Source organism: Oreochromis niloticus, linkage group LG15 (genome assembly GCF_001858045.2).
Source record: "Oreochromis niloticus isolate F11D_XX linkage group LG15, O_niloticus_UMD_NMBU, whole genome shotgun sequence".
Taxonomy (NCBI): domain Eukaryota; kingdom Metazoa; phylum Chordata; class Actinopteri; order Cichliformes; family Cichlidae; genus Oreochromis; species Oreochromis niloticus.
Window position 1 is genome coordinate 9,551,981 of NC_031980.2, and position 27,264 is coordinate 9,579,244.

The 27,264-nt window shown below is 41.2% G+C and overlaps 1 protein-coding gene across 4 annotated transcripts; it reads right to left on the bottom strand.

Annotated features, from left to right (window-relative positions):
* Positions 1 to 521: 521 nt before the first annotated feature.
* ppp1r13bb (protein phosphatase 1, regulatory subunit 13Bb) lies at positions 522 to 26,917 on the bottom strand. 4 transcript variants are annotated; one of them, XM_013274212.3, is made up of 20 exons: positions 26,504 to 26,917; positions 26,095 to 26,266; positions 19,584 to 19,731; positions 17,886 to 18,005; positions 16,978 to 17,048; positions 12,044 to 12,145; positions 9,143 to 9,317; positions 8,574 to 8,773; positions 8,278 to 8,442; positions 7,784 to 7,976; positions 6,883 to 7,011; positions 4,931 to 5,064; positions 4,077 to 4,530; positions 3,307 to 3,753; positions 2,969 to 3,213; positions 2,750 to 2,887; positions 2,520 to 2,653; positions 2,246 to 2,412; positions 1,878 to 2,077; positions 522 to 1,637 (listed from the first exon to the last, which is right to left on the bottom strand). In XM_013274212.3, exons 2-20 carry the CDS (start codon positions 26,101 to 26,103, stop codon positions 1,596 to 1,598), a joined length of 3,273 nt encoding a protein of 1,090 aa, XP_013129666.1. In that variant the 5' UTR covers positions 26,104 to 26,266; positions 26,504 to 26,917; the 3' UTR covers positions 522 to 1,595. The 4 variants fall into 4 exon arrangements, with proteins under 4 accessions (XP_013129666.1, XP_013129665.1, XP_013129664.1 ...); XM_013274211.3 differs by having other exon boundaries at positions 2,969 to 3,753; positions 8,302 to 8,442; XM_013274210.3 differs by having other exon boundaries at positions 2,969 to 3,753.
* Positions 26,918 to 27,264: the final 347 nt, after the last annotated feature.

Below are 27,264 nucleotides of genomic sequence, written 5' to 3' on the forward strand. Positions count from 1 at the left end.
GTCAATAAAAACCCACCCTATGCTATGAATCTTTTATAACTAAAAATTAGAAGTTGATTCTGGCCTGGCTCATTATTTTTGTTATATCAAATCTTTAAAGGGACCTGTTATGCTTTTTTTTCTTAAAAATACTGTTACCAATGTGGATGCTCACAATAGACATAGCCAAAGTGTCAAATAATGAGGTCAGGTTATGTTCCCTCGACAATCCACACCAACAGCTGAACCCTCACACCCCAGTGTTTTCAATCAATCAATAATAATAATGATAAAAAAAGGACCAGTTCTGAATTTTATCTTAACAAAGCTAAACACAAAATAAGCTTCAGAAAAACTATTATTTCCTCTTCCAAAATCATACTAAGTCACCTTAGGCTCACTTTATATTGCACACATAGTTGCCAACATCCGACCGTCCGTGGCTCCACAGTTTAAGAACCAGCAGCTTAAAGAGTAGAATGAGATATAGATATAGATGTAGCTTTGCTTCACACAGAATGACGCACACCAGCTCACAGGAGTTATTGTTCAAAGGCTCACTTATAATTTATTAATGTTCTCGCCACACATCCGCAACAATCCTGCATCCACATTCTGAACAGATGACACTAACGGAAGAAAAATAAATAAAGAAATCACATCTTGCAACCATGTTTGTGAAATGCAATTCATGGCAATGTGCGAACTCTCAAATCTATATTCATCTTTTCTTGAATACACTGGAATTTGACTGGCCTGTCTGACAAAAATACTCAGGATTTACAGCATCGTCTCAAAGGACTCTAGCGTCTGGGAACTAATAATCCTTTCTGATAGCAGCAAATCAATTGATTATCTCACTCCTCAACAATTCTGCAAGATCACAGGGAGTAATAGATTTAAAGTTGTTGCATTTTTATCTTTGGTGGTTAGGCCTTCATTAAAGTACATATTTTCTGCATTAGTGTTTTAGTCACAGGGATCAAATTAGCCTTAAAAAAATACTTCATGTCCAATAACTCTAATTACATTACATTGACAAATAAAATAAAATAAAATGGAAAAAAAAAAATCAGCAACTTCTCCCAATCTTAAAGATGAACTTCCAGTTATCAATATAGTGTCATGTAAACCATTGCCACCACAGACCTCAGTAGGGAGATGGCTAAACAAGTGTGAACACTGCAAGAAATACTGAGACAAGGATTAGTGTTTGATTCTTCAAATTGATGTCAGTTACAGAGCTGGCACTGAACTGGGATCAAATCCAAGTCGGGACAATATCAGAGCGACAGGCTGAAGAAAGGTGGGGTGGGGTAGGGCTGTGGGCGGGGGCGGGGCGGGATGGAGTCATTCAATAAACATCGGAGTGCTTGTGTTTCATTGTGTTTGTGTGTGCAGATGTAAGCATATGTGTCACGAGTTTTGTGCCCACTGCTTCAGAGAAGGAAAGAAAGAAAGAAAGAAAAGAAAAAAGGATTTTTGTGAGAAGCACAAGGCTCAGGGGGGAGGTTATGGCCACAGGGAGAAGAGAGAGCACCAGGCTCTTTTGTTGTTCTCTGCTCTTGGTCGTGTCAGTAGTCCAGCTGTTAGCCACAGGTCAGTGGAGTGAGACACTATGCCAGGGAGCGCTGACGCGGTTTGATTCTAGGATAGAGCTGCAAAGAAAACAACAGGAGAAATTATTTATTATTACATATTTAGTCACTGAAATCTTTGATGAATTCTTGTTTTGCAATGGTACATGTAAGTGGCATCTAACTGAAAAGTCAAAGAGTCAATCAGCTCGAGGGTAAATTTTAATTTTTGTCAAGTTAAACAAACTTAAATTTGGATAACAAAGCTGAAATTTGATTGAAAAAAAAAATTGAAATGGGGGTGGGAGGAGTGACGATTACCCCCAGCAGGTTGCGGGGAACATAGCCCTCATTGTCCTCAAGTCGTGCCCACCACCACTCCGTTTCGCTGTCGTCTTGTCGTCGCAGGATGGTGATGGCGTCCCCCTCACTGAACGACAGCTCGTCCGGATTTTGGGCTTCATAATTCCACAGAGCGTACACCGTTCCCTTGTTCATTACGCCCAGTTTCTCCTGAACACCTGCATGTAAGAGAATCCAAACAAACAGTTAGTATAATTTACAGTTCAGGATATTTAAGTATAATCTTACATTTGCTACATTATTTTTATTACAGCCTCAGCGATTGGACTCAAAGGACTGGAAGTCTTTTGGAATTTGTACACACCAGTTGGTGTGATGTTTCTCACCGTATAGAAACTGGGAACACTGGAGGTAGCCCTCTTCCATTTCCTCGCATTTATCCGCAGCAGTCTCCACATCGCTAATGGTGCTAGCAAAGATGGCGGCACCTGACTCGACCAACAACTTACAGAGATGAACACTGTTGCAGGAGGCTGCACAGTGAAGAGGAGTCCTGTTGAAGCACACACAAACAGGAAAGATGGATACAACAGGTCACGTAAACCTTCAAATTCTGTGTCATCACCCAGTTTTCATCTTGTTTTCCTTATGAGGACTCACCATCCATCACTGTCAGCAGCATTGACGTTCACTCCAAAATCCAGCAGGAACTTGACTATATGGTGATGTCCTGCGCACACTGCGTTGTGCAGAGGTGTGATGCCCTCGTCGTTGGGAGTGCTGGGATTCTCCACCTGGAAAGAGAAAGGACCGGGACAAAAAAAGATGAGTGCTTAAACTACATTCACATATAAAACAAATTTAAGTCTATAAATAGAATCAGAACACACCTCATAGATGATCCTCTGGACCAGGTCAAATTCTCCCTCCAACGAGGCGTCCAGCAGGAGAGCCAGAGGGTTAAACTTCACTCTGAAGCCATGACCAATGCGGTCAGAGTTTGGTTTTTTTAGGTTTGTTCGCTTCTCCTGTAATAATAGAGAGGAGGGATGAGCCTTTGAAGCACTTTTATTTCTTTGAATAAAAGTCTGTGTATGTGTGTCTCTCACCAGTGGTTGTGAGACCCCTGTGCCACTCTCCTCTGGAGTAGTGACCTCCGGCACAGGGCTGGGCAGCGCCGCTTCGGAGCCTCCCACGTTGTTGTTGCTGTTGTCCTCCGATCCCTCGGCTTCAGCGGGATGCATGTGTCCTTCTTTTGGTGAGGCCACTGGCTCGTTGTCATTAGCATCAGTAGTGGCAGGGGGAGCGTCAGAGCCCGGCTCCTCTTCACCTGGTGTTGGCGCGAGCGCAGTTTCTGAGAGGAGATTCCCATTGTCTGTATCAGCCAGAGGGTCACCTCCCAGGTATCCAGGAGGATTACTTGGTTGATAAAATGGTGTTCCATTACCTGCACCACTCCCACCTCCAGATCCACCAACTCCATTTCCCTCTATGCCTCCTGCAAGAGTGTTGAATCTCTGGTAGAGCAGTTTCTGGATGTTGGGTCCGCTGGGACCCTCTGGTTCTGTGATGGAGCTGCGCTTCTTCAGCGGTCTCGGAGCGTTGGCCAGCTTTTTACGGAGCACTTCGAGGTCAGCGTCGCTTTGGTAGCGCAGCGGGGAATGTACCATTGGCGTCAGCTTGGTTGGGCTGAGTGGCCGTGGTATGTTCTCCACACTGGGAGGAGGTGCTGACGGCTCGAGGTGCTGGAAGCTCTCATGATCGTCATATTCTCCGTCTAATGTGTCCTCACCACTGGGTTGGCCTTGGAGCAATGGGAAGGCCCCTCCTGACTGACCAAAAGGCAGAGGTGAGGGAGGCGTCGAGCTGGAGGGGAGAACAGGCTTCCCGTATACTAAGAGAGAGCAGACATGGTAGCGTTAAGGTTGAGGGCATTGATGCCATCATTACTTTCATTATTAATTCACTTTTTCATTTTGTTTATAATAACCCAAGAGTTGGCAGTCTGAAATGCCAAAGTTAAAACTGTCTATCATACGTCCTCAGAGCTTGCGTCGCCCCTAAAATTCCTTTTATTTTTCACACTTGAAAAATTAAAAGAATTGCGGATTTATATGATATAAGTATATCATCACATTTCGGACTGCAACTAACTAAATATTCTCAGTTTCTGGGCAAAAGATTAATAGAAAACTGTCCCAAAATCTCAGCTCTTACCTGCTTTAATAGCAGGCTTTAGTGGCTGGCTCTTTGGCGCCGACTGCTGGAGGTACATGTGATAGATGGAGCTCGAGTTCACGGTTGGTGGGCCCTTTCGGGGAGATTGAGGCCGTGATCCTCTGTCTGGGATGAAGGGACGCACTGCCACAGCTGGCGGAGGATCCAGTCGTTCACTCATTCCAGAAGGAAAGAGCGGCGCATTAGGCTGGAAGGTGGGGCTCGGTGGCACTGAAATACGCTGCTGGATCTGCTGGGAGGACGAGCCTGTGGCGGGGGGCACGCGGGGCCAAGCGGGAGCTGGTGGGTTTGGGAGTGGGCGAGGTGGGGGAGGTGCATCTTTACGGCGCTCCAAAGAGCTGGCTGAGTTTGCGGAGGTGAGGTGGGATCCGTATGGTGGTGGCTGCGGCTTGTTGATGGCTGGGGAGGACACAGCCATTTTGGAGTCTAGCACCTGTGAAGAAGCATACAGGCATTTATCATTAAAACAGCTGTTATATGCAGAAAAAATGAAAGATTCACTCCTTCCCACTGAATAAAAATCCATCTTCAGCAGCCAATTTTCCATATGTGCAACTGGTATCATACAGGCCTAGGAGGTTGCCGTGGTTACCCATAATTTGCATGAAACACGCCGACTCGTCTCAAACATTAGCCATTTTGCTCTCCAAGCTGTATAGAAACTCAATAAAGTGCAATGCAGATGAAAAGCAGAGAACATTTGCTTTCAAAGTAAAGGTTGCGCCTTATAACTGAAGCTAACATGTTTCAAAAACTGTTTTTTATTTTAAAGACAAATGCTCTCCATTTTCGGTTCCATTTCCTTTCAATGAAAGGAGTTTAGGAGGACGTACCTTTTCTGCACTTGGAGCACCGGGGGAGCCTGAGGGAGCACTTTTGCCCTGGGTATCAGTCCCTAAGTCTCTTCTCTCAGGAGGTTTTAGAGTTGCACTGGGCTTGCCTAGAGTAGGCCAACCAGTTTCATTAGCTATGGCATAAACAGGACACAGTTAGTGGAGAGCAAAAGAAAGAAAAGATCACACAGTGACTTGTGCCGTCTTAAACGGCAGCTTTTTCTTATGACTAAGTGCACTGTGTGGAATATTAGTGATGACATTTCAAGACTACTAGTAAATATAATGTTGTAAACACATAAAACAACCGGTATCAACTGGAGAGGTCAGGATTTTTTATTTTTTAGATGCCCATCCTATTAACCAGACACAATAAAGAAACCAAGAGCTCGCTTTATGTTTCATTTACGTCCATCACTGATAACAAATAGACATCGGTCCAAGGAGAAGATCTTTCCCATGAGCTCCCCCACTCTCACACATCAGAAAGGAGATTTTCTTTATTTCTTTTATAAGTACAAACTGCATCAAACTAAATGTTTCAAGAGGTGTCGCTGATCAATAGGATGAAAATCCCAAGCCTTCACATTAGATAGAGGAAGGAATTTATGCATATTAGTATGTTGCTGATTTTAGTCACGTAGTGTTTAACTTAGTAACTATTATTGGTAACTAAAATGAAAGTTAAGATGATTTGTCTAATAACAGATAATAATAACTGCATAAAATGTGAAACTAAAAAGAAAATATCTAAAATAAAAAATAAAAAAATAAAAAAATAGTAATTTCAAACAGAAAGGACAGCGTGAAAGGAAAGAAAAAGATGACAAAAAACAGAAATAAGTGCTGCACACACAGAAATTATAATAACTGTCACGATCTGTCACACAGCAATAATGCTGGTGAGTGATGTGTTAAAGATGTAAATAAGTGCTATCATATATTAGTAGACCAGAGATTTTGACTTGTTGTAGTAGGAAAGAACAGGTAGAAGAAACTTTGTCAAAAATCATTCCATCAGCTGTGATTGTAATCCACAAGAGTGTGTATACATGCATAACGATAAGCCATTGAACTGGCACACCTAAAACAAATGCACTAGTTTTAATGTTATAAATCACAGCTGTGCTTTTCCTGCTATAACAAACCAAAATGTTTTACAATGAAAAAAAAAAAAGTCTAAACAGTAACAATAAGCCAACACTATCCAGAGTCTAAAAGGGAAAAATCTGGGTCTGGTTCTTCACAGATTATCAGGAGTGACACTTAAAGAGTGAATCCTATGATATTTTAACATGCACAGGTTAAATTCCTCGTGCATGTAAAGCGCTCGACAGCTAAAAGTGATTCTCACAGCTTAGCTGTTGTGAGAGTTTGGCGTGAAGGTTAAGGTGGCCGCAGGCCTGGGAATGAGGTGAAGTTAGAACAAAGCCACGATATTATGGACTGCTTTACATGTTTAAACTTACGAGGCACTCAACTCAGCGAACCTTCTCAGAAGTGTATGAGAACACACAGGACCAGCAGCGCTTTGCCATCAGTCATTTGAGGCATGATATCAGCTACAATCAACAGCACCAACTTCGTGCAGATTATGCTTTTACACAGCACCCCGGTACTTTCAAGTCACTGGCAAATCCACGGAGGAATCTTAATGACCAGTCAGTGATTTATGGATTCAGCCTGAGACAGTTGGAGCAATTTACCCATCACAGCAGTGAGTGATTAGAGTGTAGGTGGCTCATGGTGTGACTGGGGAGAGTTCTTAAATACTCAATTAGTTCACGTGATAAGAAACTCGATTAGATGGAATCAAAATTGCATGATGGATTACATTGCTGTAATATGGAGGGAGAAAAAAGAAATCTGGGGCATGCTGTGGATCCTGTGCTACAATCAAGACAAGGTTCTGAAGGTGCCATCCTTTTGCTTATGCAGCGCTGTGCACTCACGGGACGTGCCGTCAGAGCCAGTGGAGGCTCCAGGGCCCGGGTGGGATTCTGGAAGGGACGGGGGAACCGGGTCCACAACGATGTCTAAATCAGACACTTTCCAAGGGCCGGGAGGCTTTCGCACACCGTCTGCCCCAAGAAGAGTCATCCCCCACCCAACCCCCACACCCAGTGAGACAGACATCACAAAGACAAGACAGGATAGACATGAAAGAGAGACGGAGAGACAAGGAAGGGAAATACAGGTTACACAACACAGGAGAAGAGTGAGGTTAGAGAGGAAGGGAGGAAAGAAAAGCAATCACAGAAATCAAGCCCAGGTGGAGAATCAACTGAGATGTCAGGTAGGAAGGAATCAGTTCAGGCAGAGGAAAGAACTTCAGCAGCATGCAGAAAGTGTTCAATGTGTAGCTGGAAATGCTGGATTTATGATCTATCTGAACAGAACCCTGGATGATTGGAGGTTTCTGATACTGTCCAAAGTCTGAAATCAGTGATCTCACTTTCAGACATTCATGCCTTCGTTGACCAGCTGGCTCTACAACAGCGGTCCCCAACCTTTTTTATGCCACGGACCGGTTTATGTCCGACAATATTTTCACAGACCGGCCTTTAAGGTGTTGTGGATAAATACAACAAAATAAAACCAGTACCGGTACCAAAAGAGAAGATTTATTCATAACACACGGGAAAAAACCCAGGGAAACCAAGTTGACAATAAAAAGAATAAAAAAAAAATAATGCTAAAAACCCTGGGCTGGGGACCGCTGTTCTATAGAACCTGCACTCTCAGACTACATGTACTAAACTTGTCAGTGTTTTTTAAATATTTCTGCATTTTGTAAAAAAAATAAAAAAAATAGATAATCTCCATGTATAAAATCTTTGGGTTTAAACAAACCTGATTTAGTGCGGCCATGGTTGGCTTGGTTATTAACACCCAGAGTCTGAGGTTTCAGTGGATCTGGTGGTATGGTGTAGCCCCCTTCCTGTCGAGCCGGTACGGGAACCTGGATATACGGCCCGACAGCAGCAACACGACCCAGAGTGCCGGGAGCTGGCTGGGGAGATGGAGGCCCATTGGCTCGATTGAGCTATAATAAAAGAGAATGAGAAATGTTTGAGATGTCAAAAGAGTTGAAAAGCGAAAACTGTATAAAACTTTCACTACTCCAAGGGCTTTATGGCTCCTCTAAGAAGACAAATGAAAACTTTTCTGAGTATCTATAAAAACTTTAAAACTTGCATTTAAATGTTTTATTTTATAATAAAAAAAATCACAGTGTATAAGCTGATGTATTACAGAGGGAAAAAAAAAAAAAAAAAAACTTCTTTCAGAAGTTTCCCACCCCCAAAAATATGTAAACAGGAGATGTTAAGGGCTCCTAGTCTTACAGGGAGGTTCTCTTTTTGACGTGCCTCAGCTTTTTTCTTGTAGAGACGCTCCCTCAGCTCGCTGATGCGCTTGTCCATAAGCGTCACTTCCATATTGCGCTTGTTCAGAAGCTCCTTCTGTTGCTGCAGCTTGCTGTTTTGCTCCTGATTCAACTTGTTTCGAATCTGATAATGATGAGCGAAGACATAAACAAATGCATAGAAAGACTGGACCAAGATAATCTGCTATCACTGTAAACAAGGGGAACTTGTAAGAGTATGCACGACATGATGAGCTAATTTCAACTCTGCATTACCTGAAGCTCCTGGTACAGTTTGCGGAGCTCCAGCGCTGCAGCACCGGTTACTTGGCCACCCAGGGACGTCTGTATGCCATTCAGCTTTCCTCTCCGCAGGTCCTCTAGCTGCAGGCTAAGCTGCTCCACCCTCAGCACAGCTGCCTGCAACTCCGCCTGCTTCTCCTGGAACAGGCTGCTAACCTGCTCGATCTCAGCCGCTGCATTTAGGAGGGGAAAAAAAAAAAAAAAGGATCAGCACAGCACCAACAGACAGCTTCTTTGTTTTGGGGGAAAAAATATTCCAAACCATTCATCAAAAATCAAATGCTATTCTTTTATTAAAGAAACGAAAAGATCCTCAAGACTAAGATGTTTCAGAACTTTTATTCACCCAAACTCAAGAGTTCTGAATATAAACTATGCACTGATATGAGATATAAATCTTCTTTCAGTGTCTGATAGACTGTGAAATAGCTCGAGCCGAGCGCAGACAACCTTTCTGTGAAATAGTTACCCATCTGATACTCAAATATAACCGTCTCTAAACAGTGGTGGTAAAGTTATGCACATATTTTAAGTATACGTACACAGGTTGCCATTGATGACCTTGCTGTAGTCCACCTGGCCTCTCATTGCGCGAATCTTCTTGAGCTTGGCCTCCTGGCTCTCTACACGTTCCTTCAGCCTCTGCAGCTTCTCGCTCTCTGAAACGCTTTGCTGCTGACGTCGCTCCTGCTGCTTCAGGTAACGCAGACGTTGCTCCTTTGGAAAGCAAAGCAAAGAGTGATTGATTCACAGGGGAAACCTTCATAAAACGGTGGTTTTAAACTGTACAATTTGTATATCTTTATAGGTTAAAACATAAAAACCCAACACATGAATCTAAAAATCAGCAGGGCACCACCCGAAGCTTAAAGGAAATCTAAAACTAGGCTAAATCATTCTACTCAGTACATTAAATGAATTTCTGTGCCGTGTCAAGACGGTCTGAAGGCTGAAGAAAGGGTCAGATGACTTCATCTCCGCCCAACTGAGAATTGCTCCAGTTAAAGTCCTAAAATAGGAAATGACAGGGCCAGGTTTCCAAATGACTGCAGGGCTTCAAGTGGGCCTACTTTTCAGACACCACAACAAAGGCAATAAATAGTCCTTCTATCAGCGAGTCTACAGCGGGCTTTATTTTGCATGACTGATCAGCATACCACAAGCACGGTGGTCAGAGTGAGTTAGTGCAATGAAAAGTCACAGAGTGACAAGGTAGGCCGTTTGTGCGACGTTCGGCTCCTCCTCCTCCATTGAAGGAGAAATCCTGATAATAGACTGTAGGAGGGTAGCCACTGCGTCTTTACCCATTGGTTTGTGAGGTCCTTTTCTGAAGCCTTGATTTTTAGCAGTATATTTAGAAGCACACTGCTTTTGGAGTATAAAGTGACTCTATAGTGCTTTGTTCATTAGCATGATGTATCCATAGATGCAGACGCAGATACTTGGCATTGATTAGCCAATTTTTAAAAATAATCCTTAGAAATAGTTCTCCAGGCTTGTTGAAGAACATTAAAAGCTCTTCGTTGGATGTTGGCTGCCTTTTGTTCTGTTCTGTCAAGATGATCCCACACTGTTCAATAATGTTGAGGTCCTGGGAGACCAATCCATGGAAAATTAAATGAAATAATGACAAATTAAAATTTGGATTCATCACTCCATAAGACCTGTTGCCACTCATTTCCAGTCCTGTTTTTTTTTTTGTAATTTGGCAATTCCTCTTTTCCTCCTTTAAGAGTGGCTTCTTGACAGCCACCAAGCACAGCACTGTGGACTGAAAGTACTGTGAACTAAGACCATGTCTGATGAGGCTTCAGTGAATCATGATGGATAAACTGAGGATCCAGTTGCTTCTCGGGTCTTGTGCCAGGTCTTTGCTGGATTCTTTTCCCCATCAAGCATGACTTGATGCAGTACTGTTCATCTGCATGTAGATCGTGTTTTAGGCCTGCCACTTCCTTTGTCCTCCACTTGTCCAGTTTCTTCAAAGAAAGCACACTGGACACTGAACAGGATATATAAAAATTTCTTCTAATAGTTCTTTGGGAATCATGTTTGTGCAAAAGTGCTTTTTTATCACTGTCAAATTGTGTAATATTTGGCATTTTTGATGGATTTACCTAAACAAACTGGAGCAAATTTGTTTTTGTAGGCTGTTAGTAACCAAGTGCCTAAAGATACAATTTAAAATTGGTTCTTTTCTAAGTTGTCTGTTATGTGTAGACACAACCCTGGCTCATCCCTTGAATTAGGTGGCTTTTTATGTTTGAATGATTCACAAGTTGGTGTTAAGTGGTTCAAACAAAACAAATATTGTGAAAATGGTCAGGTACAAGAATGGACTGAAAACACTGAAAGCCCTTCAGAAAGTTTAGAACACTATTGTGCAAGACCACTTTATAACTATAAATATTAAGAAATAATGGGTGACTCAAGACTTGCACAGTACTGTAATTTGTCAAATAGCTGGACTATAAAATAAATGCCCCAAATTACCAACACCTCACAAACAGGTAGCGACATAAACAGCTGTAGTCCTTATTAGTCTGCTGCATGTTACCTCGGGTCACTGACCTGGGCCTCTTAACTTGTGTTTGTTGTACTGGTATCTTTTTAATGACAATGTCACAACATTATATGGCTCGCATTGTGGTTAATTATAGGCCTAGCTAGCTGCCTCTGTGTGATGCACCCATATAATGTATGGTTACAGCTTACTATCCAAGCTTTCTTGCATTAGCTAATAACTTAACTCCACCCTACGGACTTTCAGCTAAGCACTTGACCTGCTTGTCTGAAAGTCAAGCAGGTCTTTATTGATAATTATTCACAAGGATGCTTTTCACAACTCCAGATAAAATCCTGATGATGTGGAGCTGCAGCTGGTTAAAGAATAGCGCTAATTCCTGTAAAGACTTGAGTATCATTTCTGACCGACTGGACAATCCTGGCACCGTGACTAACACTGCATCCAATCTCATTCGTTACATAATGGTTTGCCCCCATTTCAGGTCACGACAGACTCTTTGGATGAGACGAGTGCAACAACATTCCACTTTCTCTCCGACAGAGCGGTCCAAGGCTGCTTTGTGTCCTCAACTTGATTGAACTAATGCCCAGTCTGTGTCTGCGGCATCGGACTAAATGACACACCATCAGGCCAAACCCTGGCCAAGGCTATGATTTGTCAGGTCTGCTATGTTACTCAGTTAAGTTTCTGCAACAATTTTTCAGTAACACATCCCAGCATAAGAACATTTACCAACTTATTTTAAACACAGTTTTACAGAAACAAACACATAATATGAACTGCAAAAAGATGACAAATATGGACACACTTGTGCTTCCAATTAACACATTTTGTTAGCATAAAACAAACTTTGCATAAAAGACCATGACTGTATTTGGAGGAAGGATTCGTGGTAAGAGAATGAAGCTGCTGATACCTTTGCAACGAGCATCTGCTGCTGAGCCTCGATTTGCTGCTGCTGCCGTGTGGCCATCTCCTGCAGCTCCGACAGCGTGAGCTCCACACGCTGGCTGCCCACCTACACACCAACACAGGAACTGGTCAATACACTGAAATCTTGCCAACTACTCTTGATGTTGAACCACTGAGACTGATGATTAATAATGAGTTTAATGAAGGTGTTTTTCCTTATAAAAACTCACACATTTAATCAGGAAAAAAAGGCTAATTTGACAAAAAATATGGTTTATTATGTCTTTATAATTTCTGTACTAAAAGGTGACTGATTCAGACTCAAAATTACATTATATTATGCTCGCCTTTGATATGATAACACAAAGGTCAAGTCAATAAATGCAGAATAATATGGGCCTGCAACATTACATAAGCCAAAAATATTATATAAGAAAAAGAAGCTGGAAAACAAAGCACAAAGAAATAGGTTACGAAGAAAAAAAAAAAAAGCCATTTGCAGAAATGATTTTAAAAGATGTCTGGATTCAGTAGCCAGAGGGTCAAACTGCAGTAGACTGCACAGTACTGAGAGCTGGGGACTCTTTCTCCAAAACAGCATCATTATGGAACCTTAATTATGATGGAGAATCAGTTAGTGGGCAGTAGGCCCGAGCCTCTGAGGGGCAACATGTCATTTGGTGTTTATACACAAAGCATAAGCTTCGTATCGTATGAAGGCATTACTGAAGTATAAGAGTGGAACTGTGACCAGACACGAGGCTGCTGCGTTATTCAAGCACACAAAATTACCAGAAGTCGGTTTTGTTACAGCAAAACAAAAACATGAATCAGTTTATTACATTTAGCTCTGATTGTCCAGAACATAGAGTTCTAGAGTTTTAGCTAGAGGAAGCTGTGTTCCCAAACATAAAATAACCTGTTGTTGATGGCTAGTAACACTGGAGAGCTTTTCTCTTTGATGACTGGGTGGACTGTAAATGTGCACACGCTCTTATTTTGCTGTTATATTAATACACTGATCATGTTCATTGTTAAACAGACCTCGGTAACTGACGTCACTGTGGCATCGCTGCACAATGAATTGTTTGGCAGACAAACAAACAACTTCATTCTTTGCTACTTCATTGCTTTACAAAGTTTAAAAGAAAATGAAGTGTACCGAGGGGGAAAAGTAAAATCCAATCAGCGTCAGTGCAGATCCTTACAATGCGCCAAAAACCCCGAAAAGATTAGAGACCACAATGCCTCACGTACCCCACGTAACCTTCTTGAAACTTTGAGTCAGCTGTCAGCCCAGAGCTTTGTAATGAGCGGCGACACAAGCCGGTACTATTGATCATTTTTATTGACTGATCAGCATGTGTCTGTCTAGTACATTTTACATGCATAGCACAATCGAATGAGCTGAAGTCTAATTCACTTGCGTGTTTGTGTTGCTTTCTTATTGCTCATGTTTGTTGTCAGTGTTTGTCACTCTCAAATAATCGCCAACCGTCACATAAGATGCAAAAGAGCAATGTGGTGTGTTAAGTATTTTTTTTATTATAAAAGTAACAAATCATAGCTCACTATTCAACCAAGTGTTACAGCTGCAAAGATAAGTAAAAGAGAGCCCTGCACAACCAAACGCTACTGCAGCCAAACCCGAGACACAGACCCATGCAGCAAACTGTCGACTAGTTACGGAGAGCCTAAACAGAAATTTAAATGAGAGAAAAAGAAGAAGAAGAAGAAGAAAAAAAAAAGGTTTCACCTCCAAGAAGAGTTTTCATGAAGTTCACATTTTGGCACTCATGTGTTCTTCAAGAGTTCACAGAATAAAGGCAGGCTGGCTTTTCCCTCCTAGGTTTGAATTTCTAGATTCAAAACACTGACGACTACCTTTAAACAGAATACTGAGTGAACACGCTCCACCAAACTACAAGCGATATTGAAATGCTCCCAGCCTTTGCTTTTGGAAAGAGCACTGAGAGGGAGGAGACGATGCAGGAAATGTCATGGTGCCTTTTTTCCTTCAACAACAGACTGAAAAATGTAGAATACTGGCTCGAGTAGAGCTTAGTAAGAGGCATATCGTGTGTCAAGTGCATGGATGCTGGATCCAACACATATTTAAAGTAGTGGGGAGGACAATAATACCAACAACAATACCTGTAACTACTGCTCTGTTTGGTTAGAGGAGACCTGAAAAAAACATGCGTCTTGCTGGGAGTAAATTCAACTTTTACTTTATTCAAAGAATGCAACAGTAGTGCACCAACATAGACAATCTTTTACTCCTTGGCATTTGTTAAGACTTTTAGATATAAGGATGTCTAGAAAGCCTCATAAAGTCAGGAAGGGCAGCGTGATGACTCAATCGAGATAGAGATGGGCAGAGTGGGGGAAGCCACTGGCACATGAACACGGCCATGCTCAAATGCACTCAAGCAACACTGCATCAGTGACAGTTCCTCTGAGGGAGAAATCGACTCTCTCATGTGGCAAAGAGAAAGAAACACCCAACTGAGCAGACAGCAGGAAGAGAGGACGAAAGCAGCCAAGTGCACACTAATGAGGGACGCTCTTCTGCAAACCCATCTGCAAATTGTATACATTTGCCCACAAGGACTGTAATTGTGGGCAAATGGACTTGCAAATGTAAAGTCGTATCAGGGTAACACTGGAGTAATTCCTGAGGATGTGTGTGACTAGTTGCCTGGACGTTTAAACATTGCTGTCCTTGCTAGTCGATCCCAGAAATACTAGTCTGTTAATAAAATAAGAACAACATGTTTAACAACCAACAGCAACTGGACACCATCCGGGGATAAGGCTCTCTCTCTCAGACCCACTCTGCCTCCTGAGCTACAACCTACAAATTCTAAGCTATTAATTATAAAAGATTTCAAAGGAAAAGCAGCAACTGAGAAACCGGCGTCACAGGCAGTTTGATATTGTTGCCTGGGAGAAAAAAATAAAATCACTGAAATTATTAGTAATTTTACTAGTCTTGACTAATTCAACTAAGTTTTAGGGTAGTGCCAATGAGCTGTCATTATCATTTATGGCAGCTAAAACGGTGGTATAAAAAAAAAGAATTGTAATCGTAGTATTCCCTACAGGGATCACTGTTCTTTAAGATGATGATGATCAGCTCTGCTGGGCTGACTGAAAGCCTCTGGGGTTTGGGCAGCAGCAAGTGGAATATCTAAAGCACTGATCCTCTTAGCAACCATTATATCATCCAGCGGGCCGACTAATATAATCCTCTAAATCAGATATTAAGAAGAAACTTGGACACAAGTTAGTCTCAGTACTTTGAATGGGAGGAGCCTGTCAGTGTCTCTTTAGGTCAGTAGTGACACTAATGATACAGAGTGTGTCATTTGGTGCCGATCAATAGCCAACTTCTATATCTACACTCTAAAGTATTACACTGTTCCTTTCTGAGGCTCTCCCATTAAGCACATTACTCATGAAATAAAATAAAGCACAGAAGATTAAAGCGCCAAGTTTAGGTTTATTTGTTATACAAGGAGCTGTGGAGGAAATACACGCCTTTTAAACACAGAGTGCTCAAAGTTTTAAAAGTAATATCTGCAACCATCCTCAAACACCCCCTTCACCTGGTGACCATGAAAGGTCCTTCATTACTCAGATGTTTTGGCTGTTTTAAGATTTTAATTTACCTGCTGAATATTTAAATTTTGTCCAAAGAGATCATCTGAAAGCTTTGGTACACATCTGCGTTCGCCCTGTTCCCTCTATCAGCAGGGAAATCATCAATAAACGCCATCATGCCACTTTCATTAGCAGCCTCATCACAACAGAAGCAAAACCGCCATGTTTGACAGATGACGTGATGCTTCAGAGCTCGAGCTATTCCTTTCCTCTCCACTTTCTTCTATCCATCATTTTCAAAGAAGCTTTTTTTAATGCTTTTTTGCAAACTGTAACCGGCCTTACTATTATTTAAGGCACACACAGCGTTTCTATCTTAAGACGAATTCTCTCAGCTTCTGGTCATGATATTACTCCATCCTGGAGCATTCTTGACTGTAATTAATTCACCATTAATTCTGGCTAATCAAATCACTTTGATTTATCTGCTTCTTTACACATACTGACATCCATTCAAACCCATCTAGGTCTAACTGGGAATACATCTAAGAAAAGAAAGCAGGCCTTTTGTGCATAAAACAACATGCAGGAAACATTTAGTCACCCAGTGTCGAGTTACTTTTAAATACTTGAATACTGGTTCTGTCTCACACGGGTCTTTTAATACTGACAAAAAACCTCAAATTAAATCTGAGAAATGATATTTCACTGTAGAATTTATTTCTAAGTACAATGTGCTATGTACATGTAGTCTATGGATGACAAATCTGTTCAGATCTTCTCAACAAAAACAAAGTTGCAGATTTTCTAGGAGAATATACAGAGGATAGCTTCTGGGTGCTCTTATGCTCTTGAAAAAAGAAAAAAAACAAACAAACAAAAAACCACACTCCCTCCATCTCCTGCTGTGCTAGATTCGTCCTTCAACCCTTAAGGTTGAATTAGTTACAATTTCTTGACCGCAACACTTTCTTGTTGAGAAATCTGGGACAGATGGTCAGAGAGAGAATGCTGTTCCCAGAGGCTGCTCTTATCGGAGTCATTCATATCTCTTAGTACACACGTCCTTAAGCCAAAGAGTACATCAATGGGTACACCTGACAGGAAAAGCCAACAGTGTGTGGAAAATACACCAGAGCAGAGACGATCCTCTGATTTTGGAGTTAAACTTTTTACTATTATGGTGAAGGATGACCAAAACCTCCAAAACATAGACACGTATACTCCCGTTTCATTTCTAGTGTGTTTTATACTTCTATCTTGTACTGTGAACTATAGGTCAAGTGTTAAAGAATACTACACAGAGATAGATATTTCACCATTAATTCTCACCCCATTCTCATTGTGCTTTTCTCCAGTATTTCCACTTCTGCGACTCATTTGCTCCTGAGACTGCTGACTCCCTGCAAAAAAGGGGGGAAAAAAATGAAGCAGTCACCATAAAAAAATAAAATAAAAACCCAAGACAGAAATGCAGTATACTAGTAGGACACTCAGGAGTGCAAAGATGAGCGTACTGCACGCAAGTGAAGATTCAGAGACAGTCACCATTGTCTGAAATGGTCTAAAATTTTACTGGTATGATTGCACATGACAGGGAGCTTTAAGAACTGGGACAAGCACTTCTAACTAAAGCCACCTACCTCGTACTTTTAATAAGTGTATAAAAATTCACAGCAGAGAACAGAAAGCTGCCCTCTTTTCTTTAATTAAAAAAAAAAACAAGAAAGAATGACCTAAGCTTTTATTTTATAGTTTATGGCCAATGTAAACATGATCAGGAAGACCACCAACATTACAGACTCAGGCTGATAATACTTAAGAGTGGATGTTACACATAGCTGTTTATGTGATTAATGTGTGTGGGATAGCTGGCAAACCAGCTTTTTTTAAAGCTGTTTTTTTTAATTCTACAAAGCTTTTAAGAACATAACGACACTTAACCTATTTTAAGAAAGGCTAAACTAATATTTACAAAGCTCCAAAAAAGGAGAAAACAAAAACAGAGAGAAATGTGGGCTTTTTTGATGTGTAAAGTCTGCAAATGGCTTGGCTAGACTAGACGTGGCAGAAGAAAACAGAAAGAAAAAAAAACACCAAGTGACACCAGTCTTCATTACAAGGAAGGCAGAACAGATGCCAAGAATTTCCCGACAGCTATCGACTCCACCCTCTACTGTTCAGGCTTCTGCGTGAAAAAACAAGCACACAGAGCAGAGAAAGCAGCAGACAGCACACACCTTGATCGCTGCTCTCAGTTGGTGAATCTTCGTGCCGGAGGAAGAATTTCACTTCTTGCTTCCGAGGTCCCCACTTCTGCATGTGTTCATACATCATGTGCTCAAAGGGGATTGCTCGCTCTGAAAAGTTAAGTAAAGGTCGACCAGGTTCAGTCATTTACAATAGGTACACTTATTTTCAGCTAGCCTGGTTCTTAAATGAACAAAAAACACTTAACTCTAAAGCTCAGTGATTAACTTGTTATTACAGTCAGTCGGCACTTCATTAGTTACACTCTGATAGTACTGGGTTGGACCCTCTTTTGTCTTCAGAGCTGCCTTAAATGTTCATGGCTCAGATTCAACAAGGTGCGGGAAACATGCCTCACAGTTTTTGCTCCATATTGGCATGACTGCATCACACAGTTCCTGCAGATTTGTCGGCTGCATGTCCATCATATAGATCTCCCATTCAAGCCCAGCCCAATGGGGCTCTATTGGATTAACATCGAGACCTTGTTTATAACAAGTGTTTACTTGTGTTATTGTTGCCTTCCTATCAGCTCAAAGCAGTCTGGCCATTCTGCTTTGAACTCTGGCATCAACAAGGCACTTTCATCCAGACAACTGCTGCTCACTGGATATTTTACTGGCAGGGTATGTGGTAAATAATTTCTTGGATATGTATGCTGTTTCCCACTTTCCCAATACTAAGTATTACTTTACACATTAACACACTTTTAAATTCAGAAAAGAAAAAGCATTTTTTCCAAGTTGTGAAATTATTTCTTGAAGCACAAATTTAAAAAAAATTTAAAAAACAAAAAAAACTTTCTAGTCTCTCCTACTTCAAAGATTTTCTTTCTCCCAGACTCCTCATTTTTAGTTGGGCTTCTTAAACATGCAAGGCATCAAACTGCTTGTCTCTGAGTGTGATGCCACCTGCCATACATTTGCAGGGATTATGTGTGAATAATTCACTTTATGCTAATTCTGTTTACATCTTGGCCATACAGACAATCTCAGAATTAAAATGATGATACCCTGAGGAGGAGTCCACTGATAGAGATGAATATTTACAGCACAATGTGTATGCAGAACTGAAAAAGATTGAGACAGAGACAGTAGGTAGAGACAGAGACTGAGAGGTTTTAGGAGGGTTTTGGGGCAGCCAGTTGCATTGTCAGGCCTCACATGACTGCATAACGTGGGGTCAATAAAGCGTTTTACTGGAATGCTGTTTTCAACTGAGCAGTAGGCCTTTAAAAACCGCTGATAACACTGGGTGTGTCAGCACAGCGATGGTGATGGGACCGAGTGGAATCTGTTGTGACAGGGGCGTGAAGTACACTGGCACATAACCCTTTTCTCATATTAAAATTTGCTATGTGAACAATTTTATTCCATTCAGGTAAGCATGTACGGCCCTATTCAGCACCTCATTTTTTTTAAAAAGTGCTTGTTTTTACATTAATAAAGACAGCTAAAGGCTACTGTTTGAGAAAATGAAATTCTTGTGCATGCAAATGAAGTGTCTGGCTCAGCAATAATGGGGTTTCAGATTACTTCACCTTCAGGCATTTACAAGAGACACCCGCTGTTCCTTCTCTTTAACGTGGCAGCGAACTGGATGCTGCTTCCTATAAGAAAGGCAGCGCTCCCTGTTCTGAATATTAAGCACTTCAGCGGGTCCGTGAGAAAGCTTCAAACGGGTCTTACCGTTGCCTCTCCACACCTCGGCCAGATGGCAGCCGCTCTCGCCGGGCTCTTTACAGAACTCGACGACATCGCGGCACGTTGTTTCAGGGGTGATGGGCACCTCAGTCACGGCCTGCTCACCGTCGCTGAGGTACACCGTCAATATCATCTGAAAGGAGAAGGAAGACAGTGAGGGGAAAACTGAATTCAAGTGCTCAACAGTGGAATATGAATGACACAGATTACAATAAAAACAATGGTGTGTTTAAGGATGAATCTTTACCCTCTCTATTGCTACAAAGCCTGCTCTGCTGACACTACATTTCCCTGTTGACCAGCCCAGACTGTGAGTTCGAGCTAGCATCGGACTCGTGTCTGTGCCTGCCAAATTTCTGTTTACTATGATTAGTGTCTGACATAGCACTGAACACATAAAGTATGAGCTGAAAGGTAAAACATATCAATACATGCCTTCACACGCCTGTGTCGGCTCTCAGCTTCCACCAGTTTTTGAACAACCAGCAGTTAAATCACATCGACTTGACGGGTGTATGATCTAAATGATAGTCCAAACTCTTAACTCTTAAGGACTGGTTAAAAAAAAACTAAATCTGATAAGAATGAATGCGAAACAAAACGTAGCCGATTTATCATCTTTACGCTTTATAATGAGCTATGAGTAAACTTCAAGCTGCTTCAAGTTCTCTGCATTAATCAGACATCACAATGTCTGCAATGTCCATGTCACCTTTTGACTAAGCTATTAAGAATGAAACTGAGTAACTCAGCAGTTGAGTATTCAACTAGTCATTTAAGTTTCACGCTTACACAGATTTACCAACATAAACCGTAAACTGAATGTTGTTGTTGCTTGTTTAAAAAAAAAAAAAAAGACATGTCATATTACTTTACTTTATGCTTTATTACTACATGAAAACATGAAAATAATAAGAAAATACATCTTGGGCAGTGATGTTTTTTTTATCCGATCTGGCTTCACACAGTCTACCTAAATCATAGCCCATTCACAGGTATATGATCACCCCCTTTGGACTTTCTTGTAGTTAAGATTTAGTTATTTTTCCCGCATGCAAATCAACAGACAACCCATTTATTCAGAAAAAAAAAAGCCATGGTCACAGTCACACAAACACTCAGTGCTACCCCTCAAGGATAAGGGCATGGAAGGCAGCCAATGCATAAATAAATAAATCCCAAAATCTAGATCGTCTAAGATGTTAAATCATTTCTAAGATGATTCGGTCACTGCAAAGTACTGAATCACCGGGTTAAATACATTTGTAGGGCATGTTAATCTATGAATTTAGGTTGCTAACTATGAGCGACATTTTTTTTTCTTCCATAAATTGACAAAATGTTTCTAGGCAAGCAGGTTTTGGATCCTATAATAAGATTATTCAATATCTATGTAGAATAAAACTAACAGCAGCATAAGAGGTGCAAAACGTTTGAATATTTTACTTGACAAAAACATTTATATACCTTGTTTAAACCAACAGACTTGTTTTTGCCCTGCGGGAGGTGACACATGTCTGCACTGATTATTGCAATCTCCTCTATATTCATCGCTATTGCACATCACCACAATATGGGTTTTTTTCCCCTCCTGAAGCGGCAGGCAGATTTCCATTGTTTCCTGTGGGACAAAGCACTCTCGAGTGTTGAGGAGTGCCTTCCTGTTTCATGTGACAGGCCTCACTCGCCCCTCGCCTTCTGTGGCACGCAACAGAAAAGCGGCACTGAGAGGAGTTTAGCGAACAAAAACAGCCCGAAAAAAACCTTCTGTAACAAAGAATGTTTTGCAGGGATGCTCAAAATGACGTAAACGTGTTTGAAAGGATCACTTGGTGCATGCTAGACTCAATTTCAGCTCTTTCTCAGTAAACAAAGAAGAAAAGTGTTTGCTTCCAAGCCATCCCACTTCGGCAATTTTTATACATGTTTTGCTGCTTTAAAAAACACCAAAACAGGGACAGCCTAAGCCTAAAGAAAAAAAAAAAAAGGAAAAACCTACACTATGGTTTAGTTGTAACTCCTAGAGTTTCCAAGAGTAGATTGGGAGGCAGAGTCTTCAGTTATCAGACTCATTTACTGTTGAACCACCTCTCACTTTATTTATTTTTTTAACAGACCTTTTTAATCTTTCATTCTTGATTTTAAAAAAACTAAAAGGATTACGGCTGGGGTTGGCTCAGGTTGCACTAAACCACATTTTAATTATATTGCTAGAGGTCTAGGTTGACGGGGGACCTCCCATAATGCACTGAGGACCTCTATTCGCCTCTCTTTCATTTCCGACACATTTTTTGCCACTCGCTCGGTTTTTTCTTTCGCCCCTGCAAGTTGAGCTTTTACATTTCCATCCTTATTCTGCAGCCATCTCTTCTTGTCAGTTAAGGGGCCATCTAACATGTTCAGTGTTTATGTTCTGAATGACGTTATATAAACGCTGTTATCCTCCTGCTGACTTCTAGACAAAAAGCCTTTTCATTTACGTGCAATATGGTTCAGAATGCCAATTTAAAGCCCCCAATGTCAAAAAGAGGTAGAGAAAGAAAAAAACCCTCCAGAAACTCTAAAGTGAAACAACTAATACATCACCAGAAAAGTGAAGAGATCATAAATTTTTCAACACTGATTTTGCTGACTGGCTTTGACTTTGCTGAAATACAAATAATGTATAAGATGAAATGTTCCATGTACATACTTTGCGTACACATGGCTTCAGGGTGCATTTTCAGTGTCACAATAATTGCCAGCAAGCACTATTGTCATATATAATCTAGCTTTAGTCACCAAGCCTACCTACAGATAATTACTCCAGGAGTTTCTCCAAGACAAAGTGACTCATCCTTTGTAATGATGCAACTGCATGATTCATTGACATTTTCTGCAGCAGCCAAAATTAAACGATATGATCTCTTGTCCCAGGGATCCTCCGTGACTTCACTCAGTGACTATGAGAATCAACAACCTGCATTTTCAGACAAGGATGGTAAAAACATAGAACTAATGCTGAGACACCAGGAAATCCCTTTGTGGCTCTGCGCTGTTTCTTACAGTGTTAATATGAGCTAATGGATGACCTTTTTGGGACTGCATGTGCAACAGCGTTACTGGGGGAAAAAAAATTAAATCTGAAAGATCTGAATGAAACGTCAAATGAGTAAGTGGTTAAGATGGATGGATTGCAGAAAGAAAGAAAATATTTTCTGAAAGTATGGCAGGGGGTGCTACAAGCTGCATAATGACATACAACACAATACAGTAAAAACCAAAAAAATATTGAGGCTACTAGAGAGAACAACAGCTTGAATATAAAGAAGACTAAGGCATTCTTATTTGTATTTGTTATACAACTGCTTCTAATATCCCTTACAGATTAAACTAAAAGGAGAAAAATAATATAAAATCCATCAAAATCTGCAGTTTTTCTTTTTCTTTTTTTTTAAATGACAGCAACACAGGCCTGCATTCTGAATATCCTTGGCAGCATACCACAACAAGCCTTCAATGATTAAAAACACATAATTAATCAATCAGACAAGATGAGGTGAAAATTTAAACTAATCACAGCAGCTGCAGACTAAACTACACAGAAATCTAGAAACTACTAGATATATCCAAAACAAAACAAACTCTGATCCAGCTGAGTGATCACTGGGGATACGAACCACCCTCACTAAGTTGCGTCTGCCCATACTCTTGGCTCTCTTGGCCGCCCTCCGTTTCCTCTTGATCTCCCTCTTTGGTGGCCGGTGATGTTCCTTTGCCCAGATGGGGTTCTCCTTGGAAAGGCTAACGAGGCCACGTAACACTATAGTCACAAATCTCTTCATCGTGGCACTGCCGCTTTTGCGGGCACGAGACTTAGATGTTATGCCATCCCGAGCAGACCTCTAAACCCGACAGTGATGCGTGCATTAGAAAAGTGCTGCAGAGGAGACTTGAGAGGAAAAAAACACAAGCTGCATGTGCAGTTCGAGCAGGGAGGAGGGAAGAGAGAGAGAGCTAGTGTGAAACAAACAGCCAGCGAAAGAAGGAGAGAGAGCAAGGGAACAAGAGAGTGTCACAGGGTGGTGGGTATGGATGGAGGAGGGTGATGGGAAGTAATTTTACTGGAAAAGTGTCCCTGGGATGTGCCTGTGGCTGCAGCACCAACAACTCCCTGCTAATGAGAATAGTTTGGCCACAGCTGTGACTGGCAGGCAGGTCAACACCATCATGCAGAGCCAAGAAAGAGATTATGCTTATACTGGGCTGTGCATGACTCAAAGGAGTCAATGCATTATGCTACAGTGGGCACCATCTGGAGATCATTTAACTTCTAAGAGGGAAAAGGCATCAATTAGTGCCCCGATCTCCAGCACACAAATCCAGTTACTTATTTATTCCTAAAGATGGGCCCTGAGTGGATGGAAAAACATTTAAGCACATTACTGTTTTGTCCATAAACTTGAACCATTCAAATCATCCTTAAATGTCATAAATGTAAGACACTGGAATACAATACTACTTACATACTCCAGCTGTAACCAAAAACACAAGTAACTGTAACCCAGCAGAAGCCCAAATGTGTGGTAAACAACACACTATGATAAGTATTGGTCATGAGTCTGTATGGTAATCTGGTCAGACACAAACTCACAGCTTAATCACAGCTAAACTCAAGGAGGCTGTCAAAGTTGTCTCTGACATTCTGGACTAATAGTCCATCTCATGCTGCCCAAACTTGCCAAAAACCACTCATCAACCGTACGGAGGAAAGACGAGACAAATGATGTGAAACAAACTGAAACATCTGAGTAACCATGATGCCTGCAGACTACAACATTATCAAGATATTTAAAAAAACAAAACAAAAAAAACGTTCCTTTAGTTGGTCTTCAGCACTCACCCAATGTTTCATGTTGGTTTAACAAATTTTATCTGGCTTTGCTTTTACAGACTTATGTAGACGGCTCTTACATGTCTAATACTTACGAAGTGCAAACGCCTTCACTGTTAAATTTTATTTGAAACTGTGATAATGCATACTAATAGTATTATTATTATTTTCCTTTTACTTAGAGTCATTTTTAACGTGTATTTTTTAAAATTAATAAAATAGATCTATCAGTCCCAAGCAGAGGGAACATGTAAATCAAATTTGATTTAGTCATACCCAATAAACTTGATATTTTTAGTTTTTAATGATAATTGTTTTATTATTTCAAACAAGTATATCTACAAAAATGTGAATGCAGCAATAATATGCATTGTTTGCTTTTTCCTGTAAGTCAGGCTCTGCCCGGTTCCACCGCCTGAGATTAATGCCACTTGACAATCTACTCGACTCAAAAGTTCCCCTTAACAACAGAGCATTAGTCGACGCAGCCACACAGACCTAGATCTGCTAACGTCTCATTGGCTGCTGGATTCACGCGAGAACCAAGCGGCTCGCTGCCTCTCTGCTCGACTGGCTCTCTGACTCTGATAGCCTGTTGGTGCCACAGGGTACAGCTGTCCACCGAGGCAATGGTAGTAACTGAATCTGAGAACTGCCGCAAATATGGACTTGCTTCTGTGATACTTGGTACTTCTGGAAATGTACAAGCGTCTCTGGAATGGTGATCAAGAACTATACAAATTTACAGCCAACTTCAAACCAATAGTCGCTTGGAAAGACATAATACCAAGAGTGAATCACCTCTCTTTTTAAAAAAAAAAAAAAAGATGAGATCTCACTGAACTGACTGTAAATTTATCCCTTGCATGAGTTTATGTTCCGCTCCCGATTCCACAGTCGCTGCCTTCTCAGCACTAAAGATAACAAAAGAGATCCCAACAATGCACTACTCCAATAGGGTTGCCAGTCAGGTATTCTTTTCCTTGTAACACAGAGCGTCTTGAACAATAACACCAAGGTAAAAAAACAAAAAACAAACACACACACACAAAAAAACTAATAGAATGAAAATAGTTCTTGGCTTAACACACCTACTATACCCACAGCTTTAAATACATCATCCATTGTGTAAAAGCATTTTTTGTAACACGAATGAATTACAGTACGATTATCACAGAGATAGTCAATCATACTAATCTAACCTGCCCTACTGAGACGCACAGCGTTATAAATCTACCTGCTAACACTTGATAAGAGGGGTCACATTCTGATAGAAATGAAAAACTGATCACATTGTGTTTATAATTTAGGATCCTTTATAAGGTTTGCGTCACTCTTTTATTCTCACGAAAAAACTGCTGTGAAATCATAAAAGCCATAGTAGATCATTTAAAAAAGAAAAGACTTTTATGACTAGGAGCTGATCTGCCTTTAGATTATCTAAGCAGCAGTGGGAAAAGCAAACAAACTCATATCAGTCAGTTAGAACTTGAAACTTGTGTGTGTATGGGCGGTTAGTGAACCATATTTCTGTTTTTATAATTACATATTTAGGAAAAGCACCACTCTTACATGTTCATGAAGTCCCCTAAATGCTAAATGATACGCTAGATGTGCACTTACCGGCATCATATTGGCAACTCTGCGGGATCACAATCAGCGGGCATCGGCAAGCTGACTTTTGACTTCCTCGCTTATCTTCTATGGCACCACCGGAGAGTCAGCAAAGATCCACCTTGCTAGTTATGGGCTCCGATTAACTCCAATGTTACAACCAAATGGGCCTCAGTCCTCGCTGTAGACCAAAAAACAGCGAATTACTTCAAGTACTACAAAGCCAATCACTCTAAGACATCTGACTCATACTACAAAAGTATATTGTAATGTCACCAGCCGCAGGCATCAACTTAAATGGGCCAGGCGTGGCTCTGTGCAGCGGCTGCTACAAACAAGCTAGCTCGCAAAGCAACGCCGAGGCAAACGACAAGGCAATTACATGATATTACTACGCAGTGTCTGCAGATATACTCACCAATGTCAGAGACGAGTCATTGTTTCAGCGAAAAAAATCTCAGCTCTCCTACAGTGAAAGGCACGCAGCTAACCCAGCCAGCTGTCAGCCAGCCAGCTAGCGTTATCTCCCCCGGTAAGGTGGTAGCTGTGTTAGCTGGAATCAGAGATGGCTAGAGGACGGTATGCACGTCGATGTCTCCGCTCTCGTCGGCCCTTTAGCTTGCATTGGCCGAACATCGGCACGAGCTGTCGACAGAGAGGGTGTTTTTTTTTTTCAAACGAACGAAAATAAAGGTTTAGTTAGGTTTTTTTCTACGAAGGCAGCGAATCATCACAAGCAGGTTAGCAGTGCTAGTTCACGAAAATACACATAGCTGGAATCCAGTTGTTGACGGTAGGAGGGGCGGGGCTACATGGCAGCGACGAGTGTCACGGCAACGTAGAAAGTCAGGAATCTGACGTCACCACCAGCCATGTCAACTGCAAGCATACAGTGCTATGAAAAAGTATTTGCCTCCTTTCCGATTTCTTACTTTTCTGCATATTTTCCACATTTACGTGTTTCAGATCGTTACATATGTTTTTAAATTTAAATTAGACAAACATAACCAAACAAAATGGAGTTTTTAAATGATGATTTCATTTATTAAGGGAAAAAAATCTATCTAAACTTATATGGCTCTATGTGAAAAAGTAGTTCCCTCTTTAAATTAACTGTGGAATTAACTGTGATTAACCACTTGCTCTGGAACACTGAGTTCAGTTTCACTAACCCAATTA